Source organism: Canis lupus, chromosome 4 (genome assembly GCF_048164855.1).
Source record: "Canis lupus baileyi chromosome 4, mCanLup2.hap1, whole genome shotgun sequence".
NCBI lineage: Eukaryota > Metazoa > Chordata > Mammalia > Carnivora > Canidae > Canis > Canis lupus.
In genome coordinates, this window is record NC_132841.1 from 23629225 (window position 1) to 23656037 (window position 26813).

General features: G+C 51.8%; 1 protein-coding gene and 1 long non-coding RNA gene across 3 annotated transcripts; one reads left to right on the forward strand and one right to left on the reverse strand.

Moving 5' to 3' along the window:
- Window positions 1–5762: 5762 nt before the first annotated feature.
- DDIT4 (DNA damage inducible transcript 4) lies at window positions 5763–7919 on the forward strand. Its single transcript, XM_072823511.1, has 3 exons — window positions 5763–5910; window positions 6034–6292; window positions 6573–7919. The coding sequence occupies exons 2-3, from the start codon at window positions 6094–6096 to the stop codon at window positions 7064–7066; spliced, it is 693 nt and encodes a 230-aa protein (XP_072679612.1). The 5' UTR covers window positions 5763–5910; window positions 6034–6093; the 3' UTR covers window positions 7067–7919.
- An 11431-nt stretch (window positions 7920–19350) lies between these two features.
- On the reverse strand, window positions 19351–26801 carry LOC140631997 (uncharacterized). Of its 2 annotated transcripts, XR_012029510.1 has the most exons (4): window positions 26741–26801; window positions 23836–23963; window positions 21029–21195; window positions 19351–20151 (listed from the first exon to the last, which is right to left on the reverse strand). It is a non-coding gene; the product is annotated as an uncharacterized lncRNA (long non-coding RNA). The 2 variants fall into 2 exon arrangements; XR_012029509.1 differs by lacking the exon at window positions 26741–26801 and having other exon boundaries at window positions 23836–24863.
- Window positions 26802–26813: the final 12 nt, after the last annotated feature.

The following is a 26813-nucleotide window of genomic DNA, read 5'->3' on the forward strand; positions in this document are numbered from 1 at the left end:
GGGAGGCATTGGGGTGGGTTAGTGAGGACAGAGCCAGTGTCCTGGAGTCTGGCTGGGCCCTTAGGACAATTCGCTTGACCACTCTGGCTGTGTGGGAAACAAGATGGTGGAGCAGTGCAAGTCTGGTAAGCCTCTGTGCCTTTCACCCCCACCAGAGTAAAGGGAGGTCTGTCCGGATCCTCAACCTCTCAAAACCCCCATCTTTTGTCATGGTGGTTTACTGAGCCAGCCCTTTGTGGGGTCCCCTCTGCCCTTGCCCTACTCCCTGGGGAAATGACTCGTGAAATGTAGGATTCCCAGAAGTGGCTGGCTGTGAGCTCACCATGGTCATGTATGGGCTTAGTCTGCACAGCCGCATGCCACCTCACCTGCCCCGTACCCACCCCCACCCCCACCCCACAGGCAGGCCCTTTGAGAGGCTGGACAGCCAACCTAGTGTTCCTTCGAGGACCTACCTTTCTTTCTGAGAGGTCAGCAGACATCTCAACTAAAACAGAGCATGAAGGGTGCCTGGCTGGCTCAGTCAGTAGAGCAAGTGACTCTTGATCTCGCAGTTGTGGGTTTGAGCCCCACACTGAGCGTAGAGATTGCTTAAAATATCAAATCTTAAACAACAACAAAAAAAATCTCCCAGAGAACTGTTGTACAAAAGGGCCCCTTGCAGACCTACCAAATCAAAATGGGGGTTGAGGAGGTGGGAATCTATGGTTACAAACTCCTCAGGTGATTCTAATTGTAAGTTGGGCTTGAAAGTCATCGATTAAAATGGCTGGACTCTCACTCTGGGCCTCAATTTCTTCATCTGTAGAATGGCACTATCTTCATTCCTCAGGGTGTAAGTAGAAAATACGGCTTTAAAACATTTTCTTCCAAAGCCCACACAATACAATGTATTGTTAGTATTTCCATTTTACAAGTAGCTCCATTTGCAAAAAGATTCCCCACTGAGTTTTTCTGTCTCCCTTCTACAGCACAATCAAAATCCTATCTGAAGCCCTGGGCTGTCAACAGCTTTACACAACCCTCCTAGTAAACCAGGTGCATTATGATCTTGCTATTTTGACAAAGTTGTTTGTTGTTTTTCAAGTAAAAAAGCCACAGAAGTCCTGGGAACACTTTTGCTGGCTGCATTGTCCCCACCTCCTACCACACCACTCCACCCTCTCCCCACTGCCCTGACCAACTGGCTCCTCCTGCCACCTCCACTACCCTCAATGAGATGTTTCCAAAGAACTGCGAAAGCGCCCAAGCACAACCTTGCAGGCAAGCTCGTTGGCCTTCAGGGGTTCCCATCTTGAATTTTAGGGCTCCCACCCCAAGATCTGGTTTAACTCCCCAAACTTGACTGGGGTGATTTGCCAGACTGAGGCCCTGGGAACCATGTGCTGGACAGGGAGAGGCAGAAGGCCAGGAGCGAGTGCTCATTGACTTTCAGTTGCAGGCTGTGGTGGGTCCAGGTCCCTTGGGAACAGAGCAGAGCCCAGGAAGAGGCAGTGTCTGCGTGGTCAGGGCCCTGGCCACAGAGATTGGGACATGGGGCCTGGTTACTAGCTCCAGAGGCCTGAGTCATTCAGGACGTGACACTAGGCCACTCCTGCTCAAGATTTCAGCCAGTCTCCCCACCGGGGTTGTCTTGATGCCAATTCCATGTTGCACATTGTGTCTATGTGAGCAGTAATCCCTAGAGCACAATTCCCCAGAAGACATATGCAAATGCACGGGTCTGAATGGGAATGGTGCCCTCTGGAGTTGTGCAAAAGAGTAGCCCTGCTCCAATAGTATTTTTAGGAGAATGACTGTGGGCTTGGGTCTGGGGTCTCCTTTGGGATAATAAAGATGTTTTGGAATCAGAGGTGGTGGTGGCACAACATGGGGACTGTACTGAATGTTATTGAATTGTTCACTTTTTTTTTTTTTTAAGTTTTTTTTTTTAATTTTTATTTATTTATGATAGTCACACAGAGAGAGAGAGAGAGAGGCAGAGACACAGGCAGAGGGAGAAGCAGGCTCCATGCACCGAGAGCCCGACGTGGGATTCGATCCCGGGTCTCCAGGATCGCGCCCTGGGCCAAAGGCAGGCGCCAAACCGCTGCGCCACCCAGGGATCCCTGAATTGTTCACTTTAACATTAACTTTATATGTGAATTTTATCTCAAAAAATGTTCTTAAAAGTATTCGGAGGCATGTGAAGGTGGAGTACTAAGTACTTTAAAAGATTCCCCACGGGATCCCTGGGTGGCGCAGCGGTTTGGCGCCTGCCTTTGGCCCAGGGCGCCATCCGGGAGACCCTAGATCGAATCCCACATCGGGCTCCCAGTGCATGGAGCCTGCTTCTCCCTCTGCCTGTGTCTCTGCCTCTCTCTCTCTCTCTGTGACTATCATAAATAAATAAAAAAAAAAAATTAAAAAAATAAAATAAAATAAAAGATTCCCCACTCCTGGGATGCCTGGGTGGCTCAGGGACTAAGCGTCTGCCCTCAGCCCGGGATGTGATCTTTGGGTCCTGGAATGGAGTCCTGCATCGGACTCCCAGCATGGGGTCTGCTTCTGTCTCTGCCTGTGTCTCTGCCTCTCTCTCTCTCTCTCTCTCTCTCTCTGTGTCTCTCATGAATAAATAAATACAAATCTTTAAGAAAAAAAAAAGATTACCCACTCCCAGCCCCGAGTTGAGGGCGGGTGGGCAGGAAAGGTTCAGATACACCTAAGGCTCTTGGTAGCCCTTGCCAGAAGGGGAATAGAAAGGTAGCATCCAGGTCTTCCAAAGGCCCACCCAAGAGGCCCACCTAGATCCTGGGTATCTAGATGTAGGTCTGTAATTCTGGGAAAATTCACCTTCTTGCTTTATTCATTCATCTGTTCATCCGAGGAATATTCACTGGGCCTTTACTATGTGCTGTCCACTGGAAGTTAAGCTCATAGTCCAATGGGAAGAGTAAAGTGGAAATAGTAACAGAGATATGCACAGGGTATAAGGATGACATGACATGAGGAGGGGCACCTAAGGGATGGGAAGGTTCAGGTGGGTGTGCTGGGGAAGGCTTCTCGGAGGCAGAGATGCCAGAGCTGGGTCTCCACGGCTGCAGGCAGGACATGTTCAGGCAAGTCTGACCTGCAGCCAGCTTAGGCCAAAGGGGAGTAGTAGGGAAAGAGAAGCACACCAAAGGCAGGGTTTATAGGATCTCTGAGGTCTCTGAAGAGGCCTGGCTCAGAGGCTAGAGACAGAGCTGCCTCCTCCTTAGGAGCTTCCCCAATTTTAGGTGTTTCCCACCTTCCCCATCTGCTTCAATGTGGGAAGGGGTGTGTGAGGTGGTAATGAAGTCTTTCCAGCCCCAGCCAGGTGGAAGGGATCCCATCCTTCAACTCACACGACGAAACAATGCCCTTCACCCTGACTCCACAGAGTGGCTAACAGTTAAGAAATCCCTTGTCTAGGTCCAAAGGTTCTCCTGGCAGACAATGGTATGGGGCTTTGCCCCCTCCTTCACAGAGGTGAAGAGTGTCAGGGGGAAGGCTGTTTAGAGCCTTTCCAGACAGACCTCAGCCAGGTCTCCTAGCAGGTGACTTTATCCTCATCCTGTAGCCCACTCCCTCCTGCTCTGGGAAAAACCTCCAGGGTTAAAGCTGCTGGTCTTTTTTTCCATCGCTTTTTAAAAACACAATGAGACAACATTAATGGACTTATTTTGAAAAGAAACAAAATTACTCAGTGCCCATTAACACAGCCCTTCTCATTTGGGAAAAAATGGTTTTATTAACAGAATGAGACAGTGAATAAAAGAAAGGTGCTTAGCACACTACTTCATGATGGTGTTTATTGAATATGAACGCTTCCTAGAGAACTTAGCTCTCCACACTGGCTCTGGATTCTTTTGCTTATGAATATCCACTTTTTAAAAAAAAACCTTCTATTTTTCTTAGTATGCCACTGAAATATTTCCTTTTTTTATTTTTGCCAGAGAGAGAGAAGCAAAAGAAAAACACCCAAAATCTATCTCCTGTCTCGGGTGTCCCCAGCCCAGTTGGCTTGGTGGGAAAAGCCAACGGTACTGTGACAGATTCATTCCCTGATCTTCTGTTCCCCTGACAAAAAGACACATCTCTCGGATCACCTCACCTAAGTAAAGGGTGATTTCAAAAGAATGTCATCTGCCACCAGCCCTCCAAGCACTTCTCCTAACCGCCCTGACCCTGGGGTCTTTAAGGCTCCCAGCAAGTGACTGGAGCTGAGGACAGGAAGAAAGGGCCAGTGTTCCAGGCCTTCAGTGCCCCAGCAGCTAAGAGGCTATCTCACTGGGCAGCAGTCTTAACGCTATCTTCTAATCTGATTCCCCTCATTTTTTTATCCATAAATGTGTCTCCAGAGGCGGTTCTCCCATCTGGAAAATGGGGATGGGGTGCTGGGCTTGAATTCTCGTCCTTTCTAGCTCAGGTCGTGGTTTGTTCGAAAGGCCCAAGGGTCAGCTTTTTTTTTTTTTTTTTTAATTAAGAGGGGGTGGGGATGGCAGGGGCCCGACCTCCAGCAAGTGTCATCTGTCACGTGCAAGCCCGCCCCCCCGAGGCGAGGCCCGCTGGTCGGATCTGGTTAGGCTCTTAGTGTGGGAGCGTCTGATGTAAATTTGGTTCCCTCTTCTATCCGGATCCCAGTGTCCCGTAGTGATAAGCATTTAAAGACGTAAAGGTCGAGTCGTCCGGGCCTCCTCCCACCCTCAGCAATCATTTTGTCTGGGAGCACCGCCGGCAGGCCAGATTTCCTGTGGCACCGCCTGAATGACGAAACACGGGATGGCCATTGCACTCCCGGACTTTTCCGGAGATCTAGGTCCTTGGTCCTGATGCAACTCCCCGGGTCTTTTACACAAAGCACGCTGAAGGGAGGGGCGCTAGGACCCGGCAGACGCCCGGGACTCGCCCGCACGGCCGGCGGGGGTGCCTCCCCCGCAGAGCGGTCGGTTTGTAGGACCCGCTGAAGGTCCGTGTGTCCGTCTGGTTTGGGTGCCCGTTCTCCACCCCAAGTCTAGGCGCTAGGAACCCGAGCCCAACATCCCTGTCCCAGCCACCATCCCCAAGCCCTCTCCTTGGAAGCATTTGGGGACGGGGGGCAGGCGGGGCACGGGCCTCCCCCATTAATCCACCCCCTGGGGCTGCAGAGTTACCAGGCGGGTGGGGCTGCAAGGAGGACCGGGCTCGGCGTCCCGAGCTGCCCCGGCTGGACCCGGACCCCACCCCCACTTTCGACCCTCTGCAAGGCCGGGTTGGCGTGGGGTACGTGCGCGAGGGCCTGCCGGGTTAACGTCTGCTCCCCGCGCCCGAGCATCCACCGAGCGCTTACTAGAGCCCGCAGCTGCAGGCCCCCGGACGCGGGGGCAGCCGTTCTCCCGGCCCGCCGCCCCCCGGCAGGCTCCCCCGGCTGTCCCCCGGCTCGGTCACGGCTACCCCCCTCCCCCAGCAACAGGACCCTATAATAAACAAGTCTTTCCTTGATCCTCCCCTGCCGCGAGCGCCCTCGGGGACCTTGGCAGCTGCAGCCGCCGCGGATCCCTTCCAGAAAGGGGGCGTGGCTGCGGCTCGGGGTTCGGCCGGGAGCGTTCTGGGGCTCAGCGGGGGCGGGGCCAGGCCGCTGTCACCGGGCAGGAGAGAACGTTGCGAACGTGCGCCCCGAGCCCATTGGCTGAGGGGAGCCACACTCCCGGGCCGGGATTGGGCCGCGGCGCCGAGGGGGCGTGGCCTCCCCGCACTAGTCCTTATAGGCCTCTCGGCCCGGGTGCTAGGGACCGCGGCTGGCCGAGGGGGAGGTGCGGGTGGGTGGAAGGGACAGGCCTGGGCGGCGCTCGGGGGTTGGGACCAGTTCGCGCACCCATTCAAGCGGCAGGACGCACTTGTCCTAGCAGTTCTCGCCGACGGAGCTAGCTGGTAAGTGTCCCTTTGTGTGTGCCGGTCCCTCGGTGGGAAGGCCTCGGCCCTGCGGGTCCCGGGGCTCTGAGGCTGGTCCAGCCCCCAGCCTGACGCCGGGTCCGTGCCCCTCGTGTCTTACAGCGTTTTCTGCGGTCCCGCATCCGGAGCGTCTCTGCAGACGTCCTGGCGGCCGTCCCCATCATGCCTAGCCTTTGGGATCGCTTCTCGTCGTCGTCCTCCTCCTCGTCGTCCTTGCCCCGAACCCCCACCCCCGATCAGCCGCCGCGCTCAGCCTGGGGGTCGGCGGCCCGGGAAGAGGGGCTTGGCCGCTGCGCGAGCCTGGAGAGCTCGGACTGCGAGTCCCTGGACAGCAGCAACAGTGGCTTCGGGCCGGAGGAAGGTAAGCCGTGGGCCGGGACCGGGCTCGACTCGAGGGGGGCCGGGGAGGTGGGAAGGCCCCGCTCTGGAAGGGGTCAGCGCCGCCTTGGCTCCTACCCCGTCGGAGCCCTGGTTGCGGACGGGCGGGCGGCGGGCTGGAGGACGGGGACTGGAGCTTGGGGGCCGGGTGCGGGGCAGCGACGGAGGCAGGAGGGGGCCGGGGTGCTGCTCTCTTAACGGAGCAGCACCTCCCCCTTTTGGAGCTGCTCTCACAGCCCTCTCGCGTGCGCTCTCCCTTGCAGACTCGGCGTACCTGGATGGGGTGTCCCTGCCCGACTTCGAGCTGCTCAGCGACCCCGAGGATGAGCACTTGTGTGCCAACCTGATGCAGCTGCTGCAGGAGAGCCTGTCCCAGGCGCGGCTGGGCTCGCGGCGCCCTGCGCGCCTGCTGATGCCCGGCCAGCTGGTGAGCCAGGTGGGCAAGGAGCTGCTGCGCCTGGCCTACAGCGAGCCGTGCGGCCTGCGGGGGGCGCTGCTGGACGTCTGCGTAGAGCAAGGCAAGAGCTGCCATAACGTCGGCCAGCTGGCCCTCGACCCCAGCCTGGTGCCCACCTTCCAGCTGACCCTCGTGCTGCGCCTGGACTCCCGCCTCTGGCCCAAGATCCAGGGGCTGTTCAGCTCCGCCAACTCGTCGTTCGTCCCCGGCTTCAGCCAGTCCCTGACGCTGAGCACGGGCTTCCGAGTCATCAAGAAGAAGCTGTACAGCTCGGAGCAGCTGCTCATCGAGGAGTGTTGAACTCGGGTCGGGGGGGTGCCGACCCTGTCCCCACGGCAGGGACGACTGAACTTTTGAGGTGGACATGGGCACGCAGGAGCCGAGGGACTGAGGCCTATCGTTTGAAAACTGACGACAGCCACCTGAGGGGAGGAGGGTGGAGGTGGTGGGGCACATCGCGTTTCCATGGAAGCTCCCAGAGATGTGCAGGTGGCTCCCAGCTGGGGGTATGTGCCCCTCAGTACTGTAGCATGAAACAAAGGCCTAGGGGCCAACCGGGCTTCTGGCTGGATCTGTATGTAGCATGTACTTTATTATTTTTATTGTTACTGACAGTTAAGAGGACAGTGGTGTGACAGAGCCAGGTGAGCAGCTGGGCTGCACTGGCCTTTGCAAGGGGGTGTGTGCTCCTGGTAGCGGCCCTGGTGGGAGGGGGGAGGTCAAGGTAGTTTGTGTATTTCATGGTCTCAAGGGGCCAGATGTGTTCTTTGTTTTTGTATCTTTTGTTTTGTTTTTTGATCAGAGCTTCACTACTGACCTGTCCTAGGCAGCTATCTTACAGACGCATGAATGTAAGAGGAGGAAGGGGTGGGTGTTGGGATCACTTGGGGATCTTTGACACTTGAAGAAAAAAATACACCTGGGAGCTGCGTTTGCCCATCCCCCAATGTGTGCTGAGGAGTTGAGCTGTGAGGGGATGGGGCTGAGTGGGGTGGGGGCTGGAACCCCTCCCCCCCAAGGAGTGCCATCTGGGTCTTCCATCTAGAACTGTTTACATGAAGATACTCGCTGTTCATGAATACACTTGATGTTCAAGTATTAAGACCTATGCAATATTTTTTACTTTTCTAATAAAAAAAAGTGTTTGTTAAAATGGTTGAGTCTTCTCGAGTGCTGTGAAATAAAAGGAGGGGGGATGGGTGCTGGTAAGAGGCAAGTTTCATCAGACTCAGGTCCACCTGTGTGTTTCTGTGTCCTTTTCCGGGGCTGCCTGCCAGCCTGGTAATGGAGGTATGTGGATTGTGTGCCGCCTGTGCCAAGAACCCTGGCGCCCTTGGCTCTGTGCGGGCTGATGCTACCAGGGGAAAGCACTGGAAAGCCCTGGAAGGTGAAGAGTGAGTCAGACCTCCCACTGAGCCCGAGTCCCAGTAGGGAGAGCTCACCTGGTTGCCTGGGTTGGAAGGTCTGGCTACAGGGGTCCCTGAGCCCAAGGCATTCATAGGAACTAGATGGACTAGAAGAGACTTTTCTTTCTTTCTGCGAATAAAAGTCACAGTTCCACCTGTCATGCAGTCATGAAAATGACAAAATTGTTCTCTGAATGGCAAAGACTAAGGAGCAGGAGTACCAAGAAATGGAGTTAGTCCCAGCCTTTTACTAGACAAGGAATCTTGGGCTCCCAGGAGCATGACCTGCTACTGGGAGGAGGAGGTGTGGCCCTGGCAGGTGCAGAATGAACAACACACACACAAACACACGCAGAGCAAGGGGACCGCAGGCCCGCCCGCATGGATTCCTTGGGTGACTTGGACTCATTGTGCTCTCTGGGCCCCAATTTCCTTATCAGTGGAGCTGGGGTTGGGCCAGATGAAGGCCAAGGCCCTTCCACTTCTCCCTCCCTGTGCCCGTCGGGGGAGGGCAGATCTCCCACTCTGGCCTTTGGAGAGCTGTTATCTCCCTTGTTTCTCTTCCTGGTCCCAGGCAGGTCCTGTTTACCCAACGTTACAACAGTAGTTCTTCCCCTTGAGTGTGTGGGGCCCGGGTTAAAATGCAGATCTCTGGGCTCGGGCAGAGATTCTGGCTGTGTCCCCCTTGGGGCAGGGCCCCAGGAATCTGCATTTCCCCCCAGCAGTACTGACACTGGGTCCGAAACTTGGCTGGTTTCGAAGACTTGCATCTCTTTGGTGGAACTGAGTGAACTGCTCCCCAAAATGAATGCACTTGGGTTAGAACTAGATGTGAAAATGCTGATAATAAATGAGAAGGTGCCCAGAGCAGTTTTAGGGGAGCCCTCACCCTCATTTTCTAAGCACGTCCTCCTAATAGGCACCCTGTGAGGGCTGGGTGGGACGCGGGTTAGTAATGTTTCACAGGCTAGTAAACACAGGCCCCAGGCCTTGAACGACCATCTTCTGATGGTAGCTGATCTTGTCCACTCTCAGCCCCATCAGGAGGGTGGGAGCTGGGGGTGAAGGGCGCTCAGCCTCTGGGGAGCCTCTGGGCACACTTCCTCGGGAATTAAGGTCGGCACCAACGCTCACAGCTGTATGTCTGTTGCCCCAAAAGAAGAGTGAGGGAAACAACCATGTCAAGCTCCAAGATCGTCTTGTTGGTATTTAGAGGCAAGAACTGGAGGGCAGGGTAAGCATGATCTCCTCTCCAAGACCGCAGGCCGTGAGCACACTTGGCTCCTTTTCTTTTTTTTTTTTTTTTTTTTTTTTTAATTTTTATTTATTTATGATAGTCACAGAGAGAGAGAGAGGCACAGAGACACAGGCAGAGGGAGAAGCAGGCTCCATGCACCGGGAGCCCGACGTGGGATTCGATCCCGGGTCTCCAGGATCGCGCCCTGGGCCAAAGGCAGGCGCCAAACCGCTGCGCCACCCAGGGATCCCCTTGGCTCCTTTTCTTAGATGGTCAGACGAGGCCAGAGGAAAGCTTGGACTCCCAAGAGAGCACCGCTGAGTCGCCATCTCCTGACCAGACTGACTTTCCTCATCACCAAGCTTGAAAATGTCCCCCAGGAGGGCAGAAAGGCCCCCGGGTGTTGGGGCCAGGGGTAGCTGGCCGCCTCCTAAGCTGCGGCAGGGAGCTCTGTCTCAGGTATTGGGCTCTTGAAGAGAAGACAGGAAGATAGGAAAGCCTCCTTTGCTGCTTAGACTGAAAGCTAATGAAACTTACAGACTTACAGATAAAACCCAGCTTTGGAAAATGCTTCCAGAAATTGTTCCCTTTGGCTTACAAACTTTGTACTGACCACTTCTTTTATTTCTATTTTCCAACTCATGAGGATACTACTCTAGAACCTACAATAGCTCCCTCTTGTCAAATTCCACTGTCTGCCTTTCAAGACCTTTGCTACTGGGCCCTACTTGCCCTATCCAGGCTGATGGCCCCCCCATACCCTCTACAACTCCCCCTCTTTAGGTACAGGTCAAGATGGACTGTGCCCTTCTCTCATCCCAGATTTTGGTGATTCTAGTGCCCTTTACCAAGGATGTCATCCCTCTGTTCTGTCTGCAAACCCTTCCCTTCCTTTAAGACCCAGAGTGAGGGGCACCTGGGTGGCTCAGTGGTTGAGTGGCTGCCTTTGGCTCAGGTTGTGATCCCAACGTCCTGGGATCGAGTTCCGCATCAGGCTCCCCACAGGGAGCCTGCTTCTCCCTCTGCCTATGTCTTTGCCCCTCTCTGTGTGTCTCTCATGAATAAATAAATAAAATCTTAAAAAAAAAAAAAAAAAGACCCAGAACGAGCTCTAACCCTTTTAGGATTCCCTTCTGCCTCCTCCTGCCTCCTCCTTCACAATCATAGTGTTGAAAAGTCAGCAGTTTTCTGATCTCACTGTATGCATTTGTTTCATATCCCTCAGTTCTGTGGGATACCCCTGGGTTCCCCTCAGGCCCTGGCTGGCTGACGGCTTGATTGTGCTCCTCTTCTTGGGCTCAAACCACACAAGACACCCCCCCCCACCCCCACCCCCCCGCCAATCCCCAACCAGTCTCAAACTCTCAGGCTAAGGAGACAGGAGGGCAGGGTAGAAACGCCTCATTGTTTAATCATGCCTGCTGCCCAGTTTAAAGGAACAGTAAAGGCGAAGGTCCTGGAAGGGAGGCAGTGTCCCTAGTGGTACAGGCCACCATGCTGTGGTGAAATCTGGGTTCGAATCCTGACTCAGACCTTTTTTTAGCCAGTGACCTAGAGGAAGTCACTTGGAGTTACCTCATCTGTAAAACAAGGATAATAGTGAAGGAACTTGTATATAGAGTCATAACTGGGCCCCACCGTGGGCAGAGGAAGCCAGTGGTTGCACAAGAGATGCAGGCCCGAGCTGTGGTGGAGATGGCTGCATAGTAAGCACCCTGTAGTAGGGATCATCTTTGACCTCCTTCCCATCTGGTCCTGCTTTCATCTAACATCTTTTCAAAAGTCACCATCTTAACAAGAGTCATGTCAACACACAACGTTAATACATTCTTGTAAAAAACATCCTTTGGGGGGCATCTGGCTGGCTAAGTGAGTACAGCGTGTGACTCTTGATCTCAAGGTAGTGAGTTCGAGGCCCACACTGGGGGTAGAGATTACTTAAAAATAAAATCTTGGGGTGCCTGGGGGGCTTAGTTGGTTAAGTGTCTGACTCTTGATTTCGGCTCAGGTCATGATCATTCAGGATCATGGGATGGAGCCCTGCGTTGGGCCCTGCATTGGGCTCTGCACTGGGCATGGAGCCTGCTTAAGATTCTCTCCTCTCCCTCTGCCCCTCCTCATGCAAGCTTGCTCTTTCCCTCTCTCAAAAAAATTTAAATCTTAAACAAACAAAACCATCATTTGGGAGTAATGTGCTTATTAGACAGCTGCACCTCTAAGCTGTGTCTTCTAAGCCTGGCACATATTGCACACCCCATATTAGATTCCTTTACTTCTACCTCACTGTAAAGAAGGAAACACAAAGGCCTAGAGTGGCTCAGTGAGCAAGGCTGCAGGGCTAAGCTCGGAAGTGTGGCCTCCTACTTCCGGGGCCTTCCACTCATTGCCCTGAACCCTCCCTGGCTCCCAGCTGGTGGGTGTCCCAGCTGGTGGGTGTCTGGTGGGTGTCCAGCAGCAGGCTGAGGAAACATGAAGCACAGAAACCAGGCCCAATTGTTACAGGACTCTGGCCTTATCCTGAAAGGGGGGCCCTTTATGAAAGAATCACAAGTTATTAAACCGTCTATTAAACTCCGACACAACCATGCATGGAGTCTCCATCTTGCTCTCATGCATGAGCTGTGCACGGAAACATCTGTGGCCATGTGGTACTGACGGCTCTGAAGGCAGACTCTGATGGGGTGCCATTTCATTACTGCATTCACTCATTCAACCTATATCTAACTAGGTGGCTCTGTGGGACTGCAAGAGAAAGCCAAAATAAGTGGGAACCCTTAAGGAGCAGACATCCCCTCCCATGAGTGTACATGCACACACACACACACATATACACATTCCCACATAATCACACACATTTGCAGGGAACACTATGGGGCATAAAGGCGAGAGTAAATAGGCACACACCCAATTTTGCCTACCCCCTAACTTCCCAGGGAAAATTATCTAGCAACGTGGAACCATTAATGGACGCTTGGGTGGGGATCCCTGGGTGGCGCAGAGGTTTAGCGCCTGCCTTTGGCCCAGGGCGTGATCCTGGAGACCCGGGATCGAATCCCACGTCGGGCTCCCGGTGCATGGAGCCTGCTTCTCCCTCTGCCTGTGTCTCTGCCTCTCTCTCTCTCTCTGTATGACTATCATAAATTAAAAAAAAAAAAAGTTAAAAAAAAAAAAGGACGCTTGGGTGGCTCAGTGGTTGAGCATTTGCCTTTGGCTCAGGTCATGATCCCGGGGTCCTGGGATCGAGCCTGCATCAGACTTTCTGTAGGAAGCCTGCTTCTCCCTCTGCCTATGTCTCTGCCTCTCTCTCTGTGCGTCTCTCATGAATAAATAAAACAAAAATCTAAAAAAAGAAATAAACTGTATACTTAAAAATTGGTGAATTTTATTGAATGTAAATTGTACCTTAATACCTGTATTTTCATTTGAAGAAAGTACATGTACACAAAAATTAATTCAAAGTGGATCATGGACATCAATGGAAGAGCTAAATGGAAAAGCTAGACCTTAAGGGTTTTAGAAGAAAATGTAGGAGTTAGTCTTTATGGTCTTGGATTAGGCAATGATTTCTTAGGACACCAAAGTACAAGTGGTAGAAAAGAAGATTGGCAAGTTGGACTTTATAAATGTTAAAAACATTTGTGCTTCAAAGGACACAATCAGGGATCCCTGGGTGGCGCAGCGGTTTGGCGCCTGCCTTTGGCCCAGGGCGCGATCCTGGAGACCTGGGATCGAATCCTACGTCGGGCTCCCGGTGCATGGAGCCTGCTTCTCCCTCTGCCTGTGTCTCTGCCTCTCTGTGTGTGTGTGTGACTATCACAAATAAATAAAAATTAAAAAAAAAAAAAAAGGACACAATCAAGAGAGTAAAAAAACCACACGGGAGAAAATATTTTGCAAATCATATATATGATAAGTGATTTGCATCTAGAATATATAAAGAACTCTTTTTTTAAGAGGGGGGAGGGGCAGAGGAAGAGGGAGAGAGAGAGTATCTTAAGCAAGTTCCATGCCCAGCATGGAACCAGGTGTGGGCCTCCATCTCAGCTTGTGACCTGAGTCGAAATTAAGAGTTGGGTGCTTAACTGGGAAAGAGAAGCAGACTCCCCACTGAGCAGGGAGGCCTACACAGGGCTCAATCCCAGGACCCAGAGATTATGATCTGAGCCGAAGGCAGATGCTCAACCAACTGAGCCACCCAGGTGCCCCCCAAAACAACTTTATCGATATAATTTACACATTCTAAATATCACCCGTTAAGAGTATACAAATCAATGGTTTTTAGTATATTCAGAATAATGCAACTATCACTACAACCAATTTTACAATATTTTCATCACCCTCAAAAGAAACTGTCTATGAGCAGTCACCTCTACTAATCAACCACTAATCTACTTTTATCTCGATGATTTGTCTATTTTGGACATTTCGTACAAATGGAATTGGATAATGTGTGGTCTTTTGTGATCTCTTTCACTCAGGCTCATCCAAATTGTGGCATGTATCAGTACTACATTTCTTTTTTTTAAGATTATTTATTTATTTATTTGAGAGAGAGAGAAAGCAGAGAGTGGGCACATATGAGGAGGGGGTTGGGTGGGGGATGGGCAGAGGGAGAGGGAGAAGCAGACTCCTTGCTGAGCAGGGGGCCCTATGTGGAGCTTGATCCCAGGACCCTGGGATCATGGCCTGAGCTGAAGGCAGATGCTTAACTGACTGAGTCACCCAGGCGCCCCAGTACTACATTTCTTTTTACTAATGAACAGTATTCCATTGTGTTGGAGAGACCACATTTTGTTTATCCTTTCATCTGTTGATGGACATTTGGGTTGTTTCCACTTTGATCTTATGAATAATGCTGTTATGAACATTCACATATAAGTTTTTGTGTGGACATATTTTCATTTCTTTTGAGTGTATACCCAGAAGTGGAATTAATGGGTCACATGGTAACTCTGCATTTAACACTAGGAGGAGTTGCCAGGCTATTTTCCAGAGGGGCTGCACCATTTTAAAATCCCGGCAGGAATGTTTAAGGGCTCCCGTTTCTCCACATCCTTGCCTCTACCTGTTATTTTCCATCTCTGATTATAGCCATTCTGGTGGTATGAAATAGCAACTCACCGTAGTGCTGATTTACATTTCCCTATTGACCAATAATGTTAAATATCTTTCCATAAATAGCTTTTAGGTCATTTGGACAACTTCTTTGGAGAAATGTCATTCAGGTTCTTTGCTTGTTTTTTGTTTTTTGTTTTTTTTTTAAAGATTTTATTTATTTATTTATTCATGAGCGACACACAGAGAGGCAGAAACACAGGCAGAGGGAGAAGCAGACTCCATGCATGGACCCCGACGTGGGACTCGATTCCAGGACCCCAGGATCACACCCTGGGCCAAAGGCAGGTGCCAAACCACTGAGCCACCCAGGTGTCCCTCTTTGCTTGTTTTTTAGTTGAGTTGCAAGAGTTCTTTATAGGGAAGCCTCTCCCCAGAAGAGGGAGAGGGAGAGGGAGGGGAGAAGCAGACTCCCCACTGAGCAGGGAGCCTGATGCATAAATATGGTACATTTTTCACCTGGAGAAGAAAAACATAGAGAAGCCATGAGCATTTGGTTCAAATTTTATTTATCATCTGTCTCAGCCAGTAGAATGTTAACCTACGTGTTTTGTGTGCCTAAAACAGTGCCTGGCTCATAGAAAGGGTGAAAAGAACCATGACATCTCAGATCTGCTGTCTCCTGTAAGGCCCACTAGGACCCAATTCCCAACACTTCTTTTTTTAAAATTGTGGTAAAATACACATAACATAAAATTTACAATTTGAATAATTTTTTAAAGACTTTATTTATTTATGAGAAACAGAGAGAGAGAGAGAGGCAGAGACACAGGCAGAGGGAGAAGCAAGCTCCATGCAGGGAGCCCGATGTAGGACTCCATCCCGGGTCTCCAGGATCACACCCTGGGCTGAAGGCGGCGCTAAACTACTGAGCCACCAGGGCTGCCCCAATTTGAACAATTAAAAAAATATATTTTAAGTACAATCTATTCCCTCCAATGTGAGGCTCAGACTCACGACCCCAAGATCAAGAGTTGCATGCTCCACCAAGGGAGCCAGCCAGGTGTCCCCCCTTTGAACCATTTTTAAGTGTACAGTTCAGTAGTGTTAAAAATATATTCATATTGTCATGCAACTGTTCTTCAGAAGTCTTTTATCTTGCATGACCAAAATTGTACACCCACTAAATAACAATACCACATGTCCCCCTCCTCCTAGCCCCTGAGAATCACCATTCTACCTTGTATCTCTATGAATCTGACTTTTCTAGATACGTCATATAAATTGAATCACACAGTATTTGTCTTACTGTCCCTGTCTTACTTAACACAGTGTCTTCAAGATTCATTCAGGTTGTAGCAAATTTTCTATAGCCACAGTTTTCCTCCTTTTTTTTTTTTTTTTTTAGTTTTCCTCCTTTTTAAGCTGAATACTACTCCACTGTATGTACATACTGCATTTGCTTGTCCTTCCATCCACCGATGGACACGTGGGTGGCTTCCATCTTTTAGCTACTGTGAATCATGCTGCTATGAACATGGGTGTACAAATACTTCTTTGAGACCCTGCTTTCATTTCTTTGAGGTATATACCTACAGGTGAGATTGCTAGATCAGATGGTAAGTCTATTTTTAATTTTTGAGGAATTGCCATATTGTTTTCAGCAGTGGCTGCACCATTTTACATTCCCACCGACAGTACACAGCACGTCCCGGCACTTTGATGCCTCTCCACACCCTAGTCCAATGACCCTGAGAGCCAAGTCCACTGCACCCATGCCTACAAGGTGGTAAGTGGTGAAGGGCTGGAGGAGGGCTAGGGATCTGCAATATTCTTTATGATCTAGCAAGTGGGAGGAAAGAGGGGTGAGCCTTCCTCCCTGAGGACATGAGGGTGGCCTTCTTCGTTCTCTTGCACCTCTGCTTTTCAGCCACACACTCAGATTCCTGTCCAAGCCCCTTCGGGGGTAGTCTGGGGGCCAGGGACAGAGCAGTGGAGCTGACTTGGGTTGGCACATCTCAAGAGACAGGAGAGAAACACATGCTCCTCTGGGGAGGAGGTTGAGATTGAGGCACCTGTCCCAGTGGCCCCCAACCCATTATGAAACTCCAAAATTTTTAGTTGGCTTTTGCCATCACTGATTGATTGGATATATGCCCTGTGATTTCACTACACTGTGAAGTGTATTTGTATTTTATTCACCAAAAATTGCATCTACATACATTAATTTACTTTTATTTTTAAAAGATTTGTATTTAATTTACTTGACAGTAAGAGTGAGAGAGCACAAGCTGGTGGGGGTGGGGTGGTGGAGCAAAGGAGAGGGAGAAGCAGGCTCCCCGCTGAGCAAGGAGCCCAGGATCGTGAGCTAAAAGGCAGGTGCTCAGCCAACTGAGCCACCCAGGCGCCCTGTATCTACATACATTTAAAAGCAGTGGGACAAATGTGGGCAAGACAGACTGTGGACACAGTCTATAGACAACATGAGGCCAGGCGGCGTTGGAACCTGCAAGCCCCTGGTGAGAACTTCAGGGCCTCATTCTAGCGCCTGGAGGTCAGCCGCTGCCCAAATGGGACTGACACCCTCCACCATTGGAGCTACGAGGAAGAGCAGGCTCAGGGTTAGAGAGGCTACAGAGTTCATATTTATAGCATGTTCTACATCTTTTTTTTTAAGATTTATTTATGTATTTATTCATGAGAGACACACAGAGAGAGGCAGGCAGAGACACAGGCAGAGGGAGAAGCAGGCTCCATGCAGGCAGCCCTACATGGGACTCGATTCCGGGTCTCCAGGATCAGGCCCTGGGCTGAAGGCGGCGCTAAACCACTGAGCCACCTGGGCTGCCCATGTTCTACATCTTTAATGCACTTCGCATACCACCAATCCTAACAAGTAGGTACTATCACTATTATGCCCATTTACAGATAAGGCCATAGGCACAGAAGCAGCTTGAACTGGGAGTAGAGAGATTTGCAGCCTCGAATCGTTTTGCCACTGACCCTTGTGTCTTCATCTTAGAACTCAGGCGGTGAGACTGAAGACATCAAGTGCCATTCTCGGAGGCTGAGCTCAGCTGCCACTTGCTGCTTGTTCCAGCCTCATCACTGCTTGCCGGGTTCAAGCCTAGGGTGGGGGTGGGGACAAGAGGCAGAATAGAGCCACCTTGCAGGTCACTGGGCAAATGCTTAACTGCTCTCTGGGGCAAGGCCAAGTCTGGAAAGAGAACGTTAAGAAGAAATTTCCATAGCCCTTCCCTCTGCCAGGGATTTTCCACTGTGCCTGGGCAGGCATGCCTCTCGGCTTCCCCCATGAGGGGATCTGGCAATCCATAGGTCTCACTGAGAGGCTCAGCCGGTGCTAGGAGGTGGGTAAGAGCTGGTTCTGGTTCCTGCCCTAAGAAAGGGGCAAGTTTGTTGGGGAGGCACGACCACCCTGGAAAGATGAAGAGAGAGAGGGTGGGACCCAGGATGGTGTAGAATGAGGTGGTCAGTCTAGAAGAACCGCAGACAGAGCGGAGGTGTGGTGGGGAGCCTGGAGAGCCATCAGGGGAAACCTCCCAGCACAGGCCTGGCTGGAGCAGCAAAGGAGGGAGGAGGCTCTCACAGGCAGACAGGGGAGATGAGCAGGGGAGTGATGTGGGCCTTACGATTGCCATGAACACAGGGACAGTGTTGGAGCCAGGAGGGAGCCGAGGCAAGAAATGGAAAATTTGGTGAAGCAGATGGCACAGTTCCAGAAGTGGACAGCCACCGCCTGCGCTGGTGCCGCCGCCCTTGCGTGTAAGCTGTTCACCCTACAGGACACCCTCTCCTCAGTTCCACTGGATTGGCTCCTTGCCAGCCAGGTTTAGCTCAAACAGGCCCCACTCCCCAGGGAAGCCTTCCCCGGCCACTCCTGCAGAAGCAGCTGGAGGCCCTCTCCCTCAGCTCCATGTACCACCTGCCCTTAGCCGGCTTCTTTCAGGAGCAGCCTCCCTCCTAGGCGATGGGTTCCAGGAGAGCCCATGGCTTGCTCACTCCTTGGAAGCCCCAGAGCCAGGCCCCCTAGATATTGGTGAGTTTAGTTCAACTGCACTTGGAGTGTTATGATAAAAGGAAGCCTATAATGTTGCTCTTTCCCCCCACTCCTGAGCACTACTATACACCAGGCACTGCGCTAAGTGCTTTACAAACATTTTCTCCTTTATTCCTCTGCACAGCTCTGAGGGAGGTGCTACTATTATCCCTGTCTTATAGGTGGGTGAGGAACTGAGACCCGGAGAGTCTGGTTAAGTTGCTCAAGGACACACAGAGCCAGGATTTGAACCCACGCATTTAACCTCCAGACTAGCACCGTCTGATAGAAATAGAATATGAGTCATATACATAACCGAAAAACTGTCTAGTAGCTACGTTACAAAAATAGTCAGGTGAAATCAATTTTAATAATATATTTTATTTAATACGATATACAAAAAACTAGCATTTTGACATGTAATCAATGTAAAAAATATTAATGAGATATTTTTACATTTTTCTATTACTAAGCATTCAAAACCTAGTTTATACTTATGGTACTTGCAAAATTTTCATCAGAAAATGACCTATATTTAGATTCCATAAAATTTGCCGTTGTAAAAGTAGATTTCATGCCCAAGGTGTTCCACACATATTTAAATGTTTTTCAATAACTACATTATCAATTTTTTCTGAATATTTTATTTATTTATTCATGACACAGAGACAGAGAGAGAGAGAGGCAGAGACACAGGCAGAGGGAGAAGCAGGCTCCATGCAGGGAGCCCGATGTGGGACTCCATCCCGGGTCTCCAGAATCACAACCTGGCCCAAAGGTGGTGCTAAACTTCTGAGCCACCCGGGCTGCCCTACATTATCAATTTTTAAAAACATTTTATTTTTAAGTAAACTCTACTCCCATTGTGGGCTCAAACTTACAAACCTGAGATCAAGAGTCACATGCTCTATCAACTGAGGCAGCCAGGCATCCCTGCTACATTATCAATTTTAAAATTTAAATGTAATTTGATTAGAATTAAATAAAATTTAAAATTCAGTTCGTCAGCAGCACTAATCACATTTCAAGTGCTCAACAACCACAGGGGGCTAGTGGTTAGTTAGCACAGCTCTGGGCCTTACCCCTTGTGAAGGTAGGATAGGCAAGGGAGGCCCAGTGGGAGGGATGCAGAGCCAACTGGGGACAAGCGGTGGGTGGGAAAGAGGGGGACAGCTGCCATGGCGGGCTTGGGCCCATATAAAATGAGGAGGGATGACTTGGTGGCCATGACTGCCACCAAGCATCATAGACCTGGCCCACTCATAAGGGGAGCACCTGCGATGGGTGTTCTGTAGGTCTGGGCTTCACCCCATCGAGGAAGTGGTGGCTGTCAGATTCCTGGGTTGAGCAAATGCTGGCTCCTCTCAGAGCTTCTATCCCCTCAGAACCACCAGAAAAGGATCCTGGGGGTGCATGAGGCAGGATCTGAGCAGGCTCAAGCTTGGCAGGTGGAATGACCCCCATCTTCCCTCTCTACCCGTGAACAGGTGGCATGGGGGTCAGGTGTGTGTGGCCTTGGTTAAACAATTCAGACATCTAGTATACCTCGGTTCCAATCCCACTTCAGCCAATCCCTTGCTGTGTGACCTCAGACAAGACGAGTCTCCTCTCTGAGTTTCAATTTTCTCATCTGGAAAATAAAAACCAACAATGGAATGTCGTGAGACTCTAACAATGTCTACAGAGTACCTAGCTCATAGTAAACAATCAATTAACACTAGCTATTCTTCCTAGATAATAGCCTTTTCCTGGGACAGACAGGGAGAACATGGGTGATCACTGGAAAGGAGACATCCTTTCAGGATGTGGCTGAGTGGGCCACTAAGATGTGGCTAAGTGGGCCACTAAAGGAGTGGGCTGTAGAAGGAGGACGTTAATCCTGGGTGGATGAGGGTTTCCTCCTCAGGGCTCCTCCACTTCCTCGGCATGACACCTACTGGCTTAACCTTCAGGAGTGAGGAGGAGGATCCTCCTCCCAGAGGCATCCGGTGCCCAAGCATGAGGTCAGAACAGCCAAGAGCCACCTTCCAGAAATGAGGAGGGTGAGTCAAACTGAATCAAGAGCAGGTGAGGGCACCTGGGTTTCTGGAATTACTCAGAATGACACTAGACACCAGGTACATGCCTGGTAGGAGTGATAGATGAACTGGACTCCAGGAAAGCAGGTGGGGCTGGAAACCACCCCAGACAAGGAAACAGTTGTGGTGGAAACTCCAGGCAGGCAGTGCGTGGCCTGAGAGGTGTCTGGGTATTTTTGGGTGGGGCAGCTCCAACTCCTCCTCCCAGTTAGCACCCTACTTGAACCAAGACTACGATCAGCCCCCAAAATCTTTGCTCTTTGGGTCCTCCCAAATGTGGAAGCTGAGACAGCCCCAAGGGGACCTCTGTCCTTTACCCTCCCAAAAGTCTTCCAGCTCTTTTCACTTTCTTCTGCCAACATTTCCAGTATTTCCTCTCATCTGTCACCCCCACCGAAATTGACTCTCCTAGAGGTAGGACAAACCTACCTTCCTCACTGCCATATCTCTTGGACGTAGCTCAGACTCTGGCATGCAGTTGAGTGCTTAGTAGACACTTGTGGGGCAACAGATTCAAAACCTGGATGGCTTCTCATTACATTTCTAACACTCATTAGGTGGCTGTGGGTCAGCCTCTCTGAGCCTCGTTTCCATCTCTGTAAAATGGGAAATACAATCCCTGTGAAGAACCTGGAAGGACCAAGTCAGGAAGCAGGGCGCTTCCCTATCCAGCTGGATCTAGGAAGTTTCTTATAGGTAGTACTTCAGACACAGCCTGTGAGCGGGTCAACTTACAGGAAAGGAAACCAAGGCACACAGACGTCATGCTACAGACTGCCCAGGGAGAGCTGGTGAGGTCTCCTTCAGAACCTCTGGTTAGATCAGTCTCACTCAATTTTCCTGGGGGTTTTCATTCGGAGCTGCCTATCCTTTCCTTGGGAGATGGCCTTTTCCCACTCAGCTCCTGTGTGGGGTGGGGCCTGGCTCCCGGTGGGAAGGAGGGTGCTGGAGGCTCCCGGTGGGAAGGAAGGTGCTGGAGACAACAGGAATGGCTGCCTCTGGTGCTGGCTGTTTGGAGTCAGAGCCACTGCTGTGTGTGTGTGTGTGTGTGTGTGTGTGCATGTGCACTCACTCTAACCATCCACTAGATCTTCACTACACCCCAAGATGGGTGCAGCCCAGTCTAGTGGTGAAATGCTGGGACTCTGGAGTTACTCTGGAGTCATTAAATGAGATAATGCATGTCACTCTTCCTAAGTGTCCATCTCCTACCTGAGAAAGTGGCCTATGGGGCTGATGCATGTCAGCACCTAGCATGGGCCCTGCTTACCATAAACACTCAAGAAATAGCAAGGTTTTTGTTTTTTTTTAAGATTTTATTTATTTACTTGACAGAGAGAGAGAGCAAAGCAGAGGGAGCAGGAGAGGGAGAAGTACGTTCCCCGCTGAGCTGGGAGCCCGATGTGGGGCTCGACCCCAGGACTCTGAGATCATGACCCGAGTCGAAGGCAGATGTTCAACCAACTGAGCCATTCAGGTGCCCTTGTTTTTTTGTTTTATTTTTAATTTATTTATTTTCAGTGATCTCTACACCCAACATGGGGCTGGAACTCATGATCCCGAGATCAAGAGCCACCTGCTCCAACCACTGAGCCAGCCAGGTGCCCCTGTTTATTTGTTTTTTAGACTATCAACCCTGTGAGAGCATAAGGGACACTTGTTCTGGTCATTGCTTACCCGTAGCTCTCCCGCCTAGTAGGTGTCCAGGTAGCTGAATGAATGAGTGGGAGGAAGGAGGGAAGAAAGAGAAGGAAAGGAGGAGGGAGGGAGAGAGGAGAGGAAGGAGTGGGTTTGTTTTGACAGCTCCCAGCTTCCAGGCCCCCCACACTCTCCCTCTGTTCCCAGGACACCAGGTCGCTGACCCAAGGCTCTTCTCACTGGGTGCTGTGTGGGGTCAGTCATCTCAGATGGGAATATTGGGTCAAACCCTGGATCTGCAAGCTCATCTATTGACTGAATTTAGCCTCCTCACTGTTCTCCTCTCACGCCCCCCCCCCTCTTTTTGAGACAGAGGTGGGGGTTGGGGAGAGGGAGAGGGAGCACCTTAAGCAGGCTCCATGCCCAGTGCCAAGCCTAACGCGGGGCTTGATTTCAGATTCTGACACCATGACCTGAGCCAACGTCAGGAACTGGACGCTTGCCAACTGAGCCACTTAGGCACCCCTCGGTGTTCTCCTCTAAAAATGAGGCTGCTTATACTAACAACTTTGCTGAATTATAGGGAAGTCCTAAAGATGTATTAAATCTATTTGTAAGCTGAAAAGTATTAATGATTATCTTGGTTGGGTGCATGGAGCGTGTAGGTTTGGGGACCAGACTTCATGGGTTCAAATCCCTGTTCTACTGCTTGCAGACTTTGGGCAAGATCATTAACCTCTCTGGGCCTCAGTCTCCTCGCCTGGAAAATGGGGTCACTCAGAGTAGCCACCTCACAGAGGGGTGAGAATTAAATGAGATAACGCATGAGAAGCTCTTGAATCAGTGGAAAGCACCTACTAGGCACTCAATCAACGGTGGCCGTGATGACGAAGCCTGCCCTCAGGAAAAATTCTGTGAACTACTTCTCACTACTGTGTGAATGAGTGATGAGACTTACCATGCTGCCTTTCTCAGGGGAATTTGACTCTTAAGGGGAATTAAAGGAGTGAAATCCTATCTAATGATGGAATTTGTTTTGTTTCTTAAGATTTTTATTATTTACTCATGAGAGACCCAGAGAGAGAGGCAGAGCCGTAGGCAGAGGGAGAAGCAGGCTCCCCCGGGGGAGCCTGATGCGGGACTCGATCCCCGGACCCCGGGATCACAAGCTGAGTCAAAGGCAGATGCTCAACCACTGAGCCCCCAGTTGCCCCTAAAGATGAAATTTTTTTTATAGTAAAGGAGGTACATGGGGGTAGAAAAGGATCTTCTGAGGGCATCTCAAAATCACCATTGCTACCTATACTGCACGAATTCTGCTTGGTCCCAGAGAGACCACATACAGGAAAAGGGAGAACATTGTCCTAGACCCCGAGGAATCTCCCCTCTGCTTGGAGAAATGGGAAGCAATTAGACCCCAGGACAGTGCGTAACTCCAACTAAGGTCTGCCCCAGTGGGGCAGGTAATAATAGCCCAGGCCCAGCTATCAGAGAGGCTCCTGGGATCCTCCGGGAACAACAGCAGCCAGGGTGGGAGGTGGGGATAGGTTCTGGATGTGACCTGGGCCCTCTCCCCCCAGGGCAAGGGCCTTCCTTACCTTCCACATCCGGGCTTTCTCTACTGGGCTGGAACCTGCAGGCGAGGTGTAGAGGAATTAGGGTTCTGCAGTCCGACTGCCAAGGCTCACTCCCTGCCCCAACTCTTCTCAACCACGCCACCTATGACCTGCAAGACACGGGTCGAGTTAGCTGCTAGCACCCATTCCCCCATCTTTTCTGCTCCTCCTTGGGAGAAAGAGTCCTCCCTCCTGCCTTTTCAGCCCCTTGGTACAGGCGAGGCTGCACGTGACCAGGCCGCCAATCAGTGCCATAGCTTCCCTGGTTGTGCCTTTTGTGGGGTGGTCACATGACCCTCCGCTAGCCTGTGTAATAGAGTAAATCCCGAGACTTGTGTTGCAATTACCAAGACCCTCTTTTTTCTTTCTTTTATTTATTTATTTATTTTTTTTTTTAAGATTTTTATTTATGTATTCATGAGAGAGACAGAGAGGGAGGCAGAGACACAGGCAGAGGGAGAAGCAGGGTCTCTGCGGGGAACCCGACGTAGGACTTGATCCCAGGACCCCAGGATCACACCTGGAGCTGAAGGTAGATGCCCAAACACTGAGCCCCCCAGGTACCCATCCAAGACCCTCTTTTATACAGAACTAGGCCTCAGGATGATATGAACCTGGAGCTGCTCTTTGAAGACCACTCATGGAGCCCAAATGTGGCACCAAAACGGCAAAGACAGAGTGGAGGGATTCAGTCTTTATGACATTTTGGAGTCTCCAGATCAAGTCATGCCTGGATTTTTCAGTTTTCTGAGCCAGCAAATTCTATTTTTAGCATAAACCAGTTTGAGTCAAGTTTTCTGTCATTTGCATCAGAAAGAGTCAGAAATTCACACGGTGAACTTTCTTCTCTATAAACTTCAGTTTGAACATCTGCAACATGGGAATAACTGCCCACAGTATTTTTCAAGAGAAAAAAAGGGTTGTTGGCAGCCCGGGTGGTTCAGCGGTTTAGCTCTGCCTTTGGCCCAGGGCCTGGTCCTGGAGACCCGGGATCGAGTCCCACGTCGGGCTCCCTGCATGGAGGCTGCTTCTCCCTCTGCCTGTGTCTCTGCCTCTCTCTCTCTCTCTCTCTGTCTCTCATGAATAAGTAAATAAAATCTTAAAAAAAAAAAAAAAAAAGAAAGGTTGTTCTGGAATGATTAAAAGGATTGATCAGGGTTCAACACTTAATATAGAGCCTGACAGGGGCACCTGGGTGGCTCAGTCGGTTAAGCATTTGCCTTAGGCTCAGATCATGATCTTGGGGTGCTGGGATCGAGCCCCACCCCCACCCCATCAGGCTCCCTGCTCAGCAGGCAGTCGACTTTTCCCTCTACCTCTGCCCCCTACTCGTGCTCTCTCTTTCTCTCTCTCTCAAATAGGTAAAATCTTTAAAAGAAATATAGAGTCTGACATATGTTAGGCACTCAAAACATATCAATTTTTAGGTGTTCCTTAAGTGTTTGTTACAGATTCTGACTCTGGCCCTCCGGGAGTGAACTGCAAGGGCATTTGGGCAAAAGCCTCTCCCTGAGTGTGTGGTCCTTGGAAAGCCTGGTGTTTTGGGGTTGGGATGCCTCTGGGGGGTGAGGGATACTCGGTACGGAGGGCCACCTGACCCCTCCAGAGCTCAGCAGCACCAAGAAAGGTTCTAGTGGGTGTGCTGATTACTTTTCCTAATCCTCACACTCTAATCAAGTCCATTTCGCAGATGAGGGAGATGAGGCCCAGGCTAGCGCTCCCCGCGGGGCCCCTCCCTGGCGCACAGGGTGCCGGCGGGTCGGGGTGCTCTCTGCCGGGCCTCAACCCCAATCAGCCTTAGTTCAATGGGTCCGTTATTGTTAAGCGAGGCTTCCAGGGGTGATTTTAGGCGGTTCTGAAAGAGCAAGCGGAGTTCCAAACACTCTCTTCCCTCTCTGGGGAGGGCGGGCTCTCCCTTCTTTAATCTGTTGTCCCCTGAAAAGGGAACTTTCCAGAGAGGGCGGAGGAGGCCGCGAAGGCTCGGTTTCCCCTCTCTGATCTGTTGCAATCAGGGCACTGTCACCAGTTAGCGGCGGTTTACCCCCAGACAGAGTCTGACGCAGTTTTGCTAAAGGAAACCACGCAAGTCTCCCAGCTTGGCGCGACCCTTCCTTCCGGCGGCGGGGCGGCGGGGCGGCGGGGTGCCGGGGCGGGGGGCGGGGGTGGGGGTGGGGGCGGGGTGCCGGGTGCCGGGTGCCGGGGCGGGGGTGGGGCGCGCCTCCCGCCTGGCTGGGACGAGCTCCCCGAGGCGTCCCCCAGGTAGCCTCCGTGAGCCTCAGTTTCCCCATCCGTAAGGTGCGGGGGAAGGTAGCCCCCCCCACCTCTTTCACGGTCGTCTTGCAGGCATTTAGGGGAGGGAGCTCCCGGGGTGCTGGGCGCAGGGGAAGGTGATGGGACCCTCCCTCCTCGGGAACACGGAGAGGAAGGCCGCCGTGTGCCCGGTGGCGCTGCGGAGGGCAGGGCGGGGGTGCGACCCGGGCGCCTCCCCGACCGCGAGCCCGGGGCCCGGCGCCCCAGCTGACCTCCGCGGATCCTCCCCACCCGCTGCCCTAACACTTCTGCACCGCAGCCTCCTCCCCGCCCCCGGCGCCCGCGCCTCCGCCTCCGCCTCCGCCAGGCAGCCCTCGGGGAACTCCCGGCTGCCGTCCCAAGGAGCCCCCCCGCCCCCCCGCCCCGCCCGGCCTCTCTGGCGACCCGAATTGCTGGGAAGAAAAACTGCTTCCTTCCCGGCCCAACAACCCAGCTGTGCGTCTACGCAGCCCCGCCCGAGAAGATCCTGCGAGAGGCTCGCCCCCCCCCCCCCCCCGCGCCCCGCGGCCCTGAGAGGTGGGTCCCCGCGGGCGGGCTTCCCTGCGGCAGAACCAGCCCCGGGGGCCCCTCAGCCTGCCTCGGGTTGGTCCCTGCTGGCGGCGAAGGAGGGATGGCGGCCTCAGCGGCCAGTGGAGAGGCGGGGGGGGGGG

Bases quoted from the DNA above. Each gene is read 5' to 3' on its own strand.
- DDIT4 (XM_072823511.1), top strand. From the start codon at position 6,094: ATGCCTAGCCTTTGGGATCGCTTCTCGTCGTCGTCCTCCTCCTCGTCG. The intron at 6,293-6,572 runs GTAAGCCGTGGG...TCTCCCTTGCAG, and splicing joins TGGCTTCGGGCCGGAGGAAG to ACTCGGCGTACCTGGATGGG.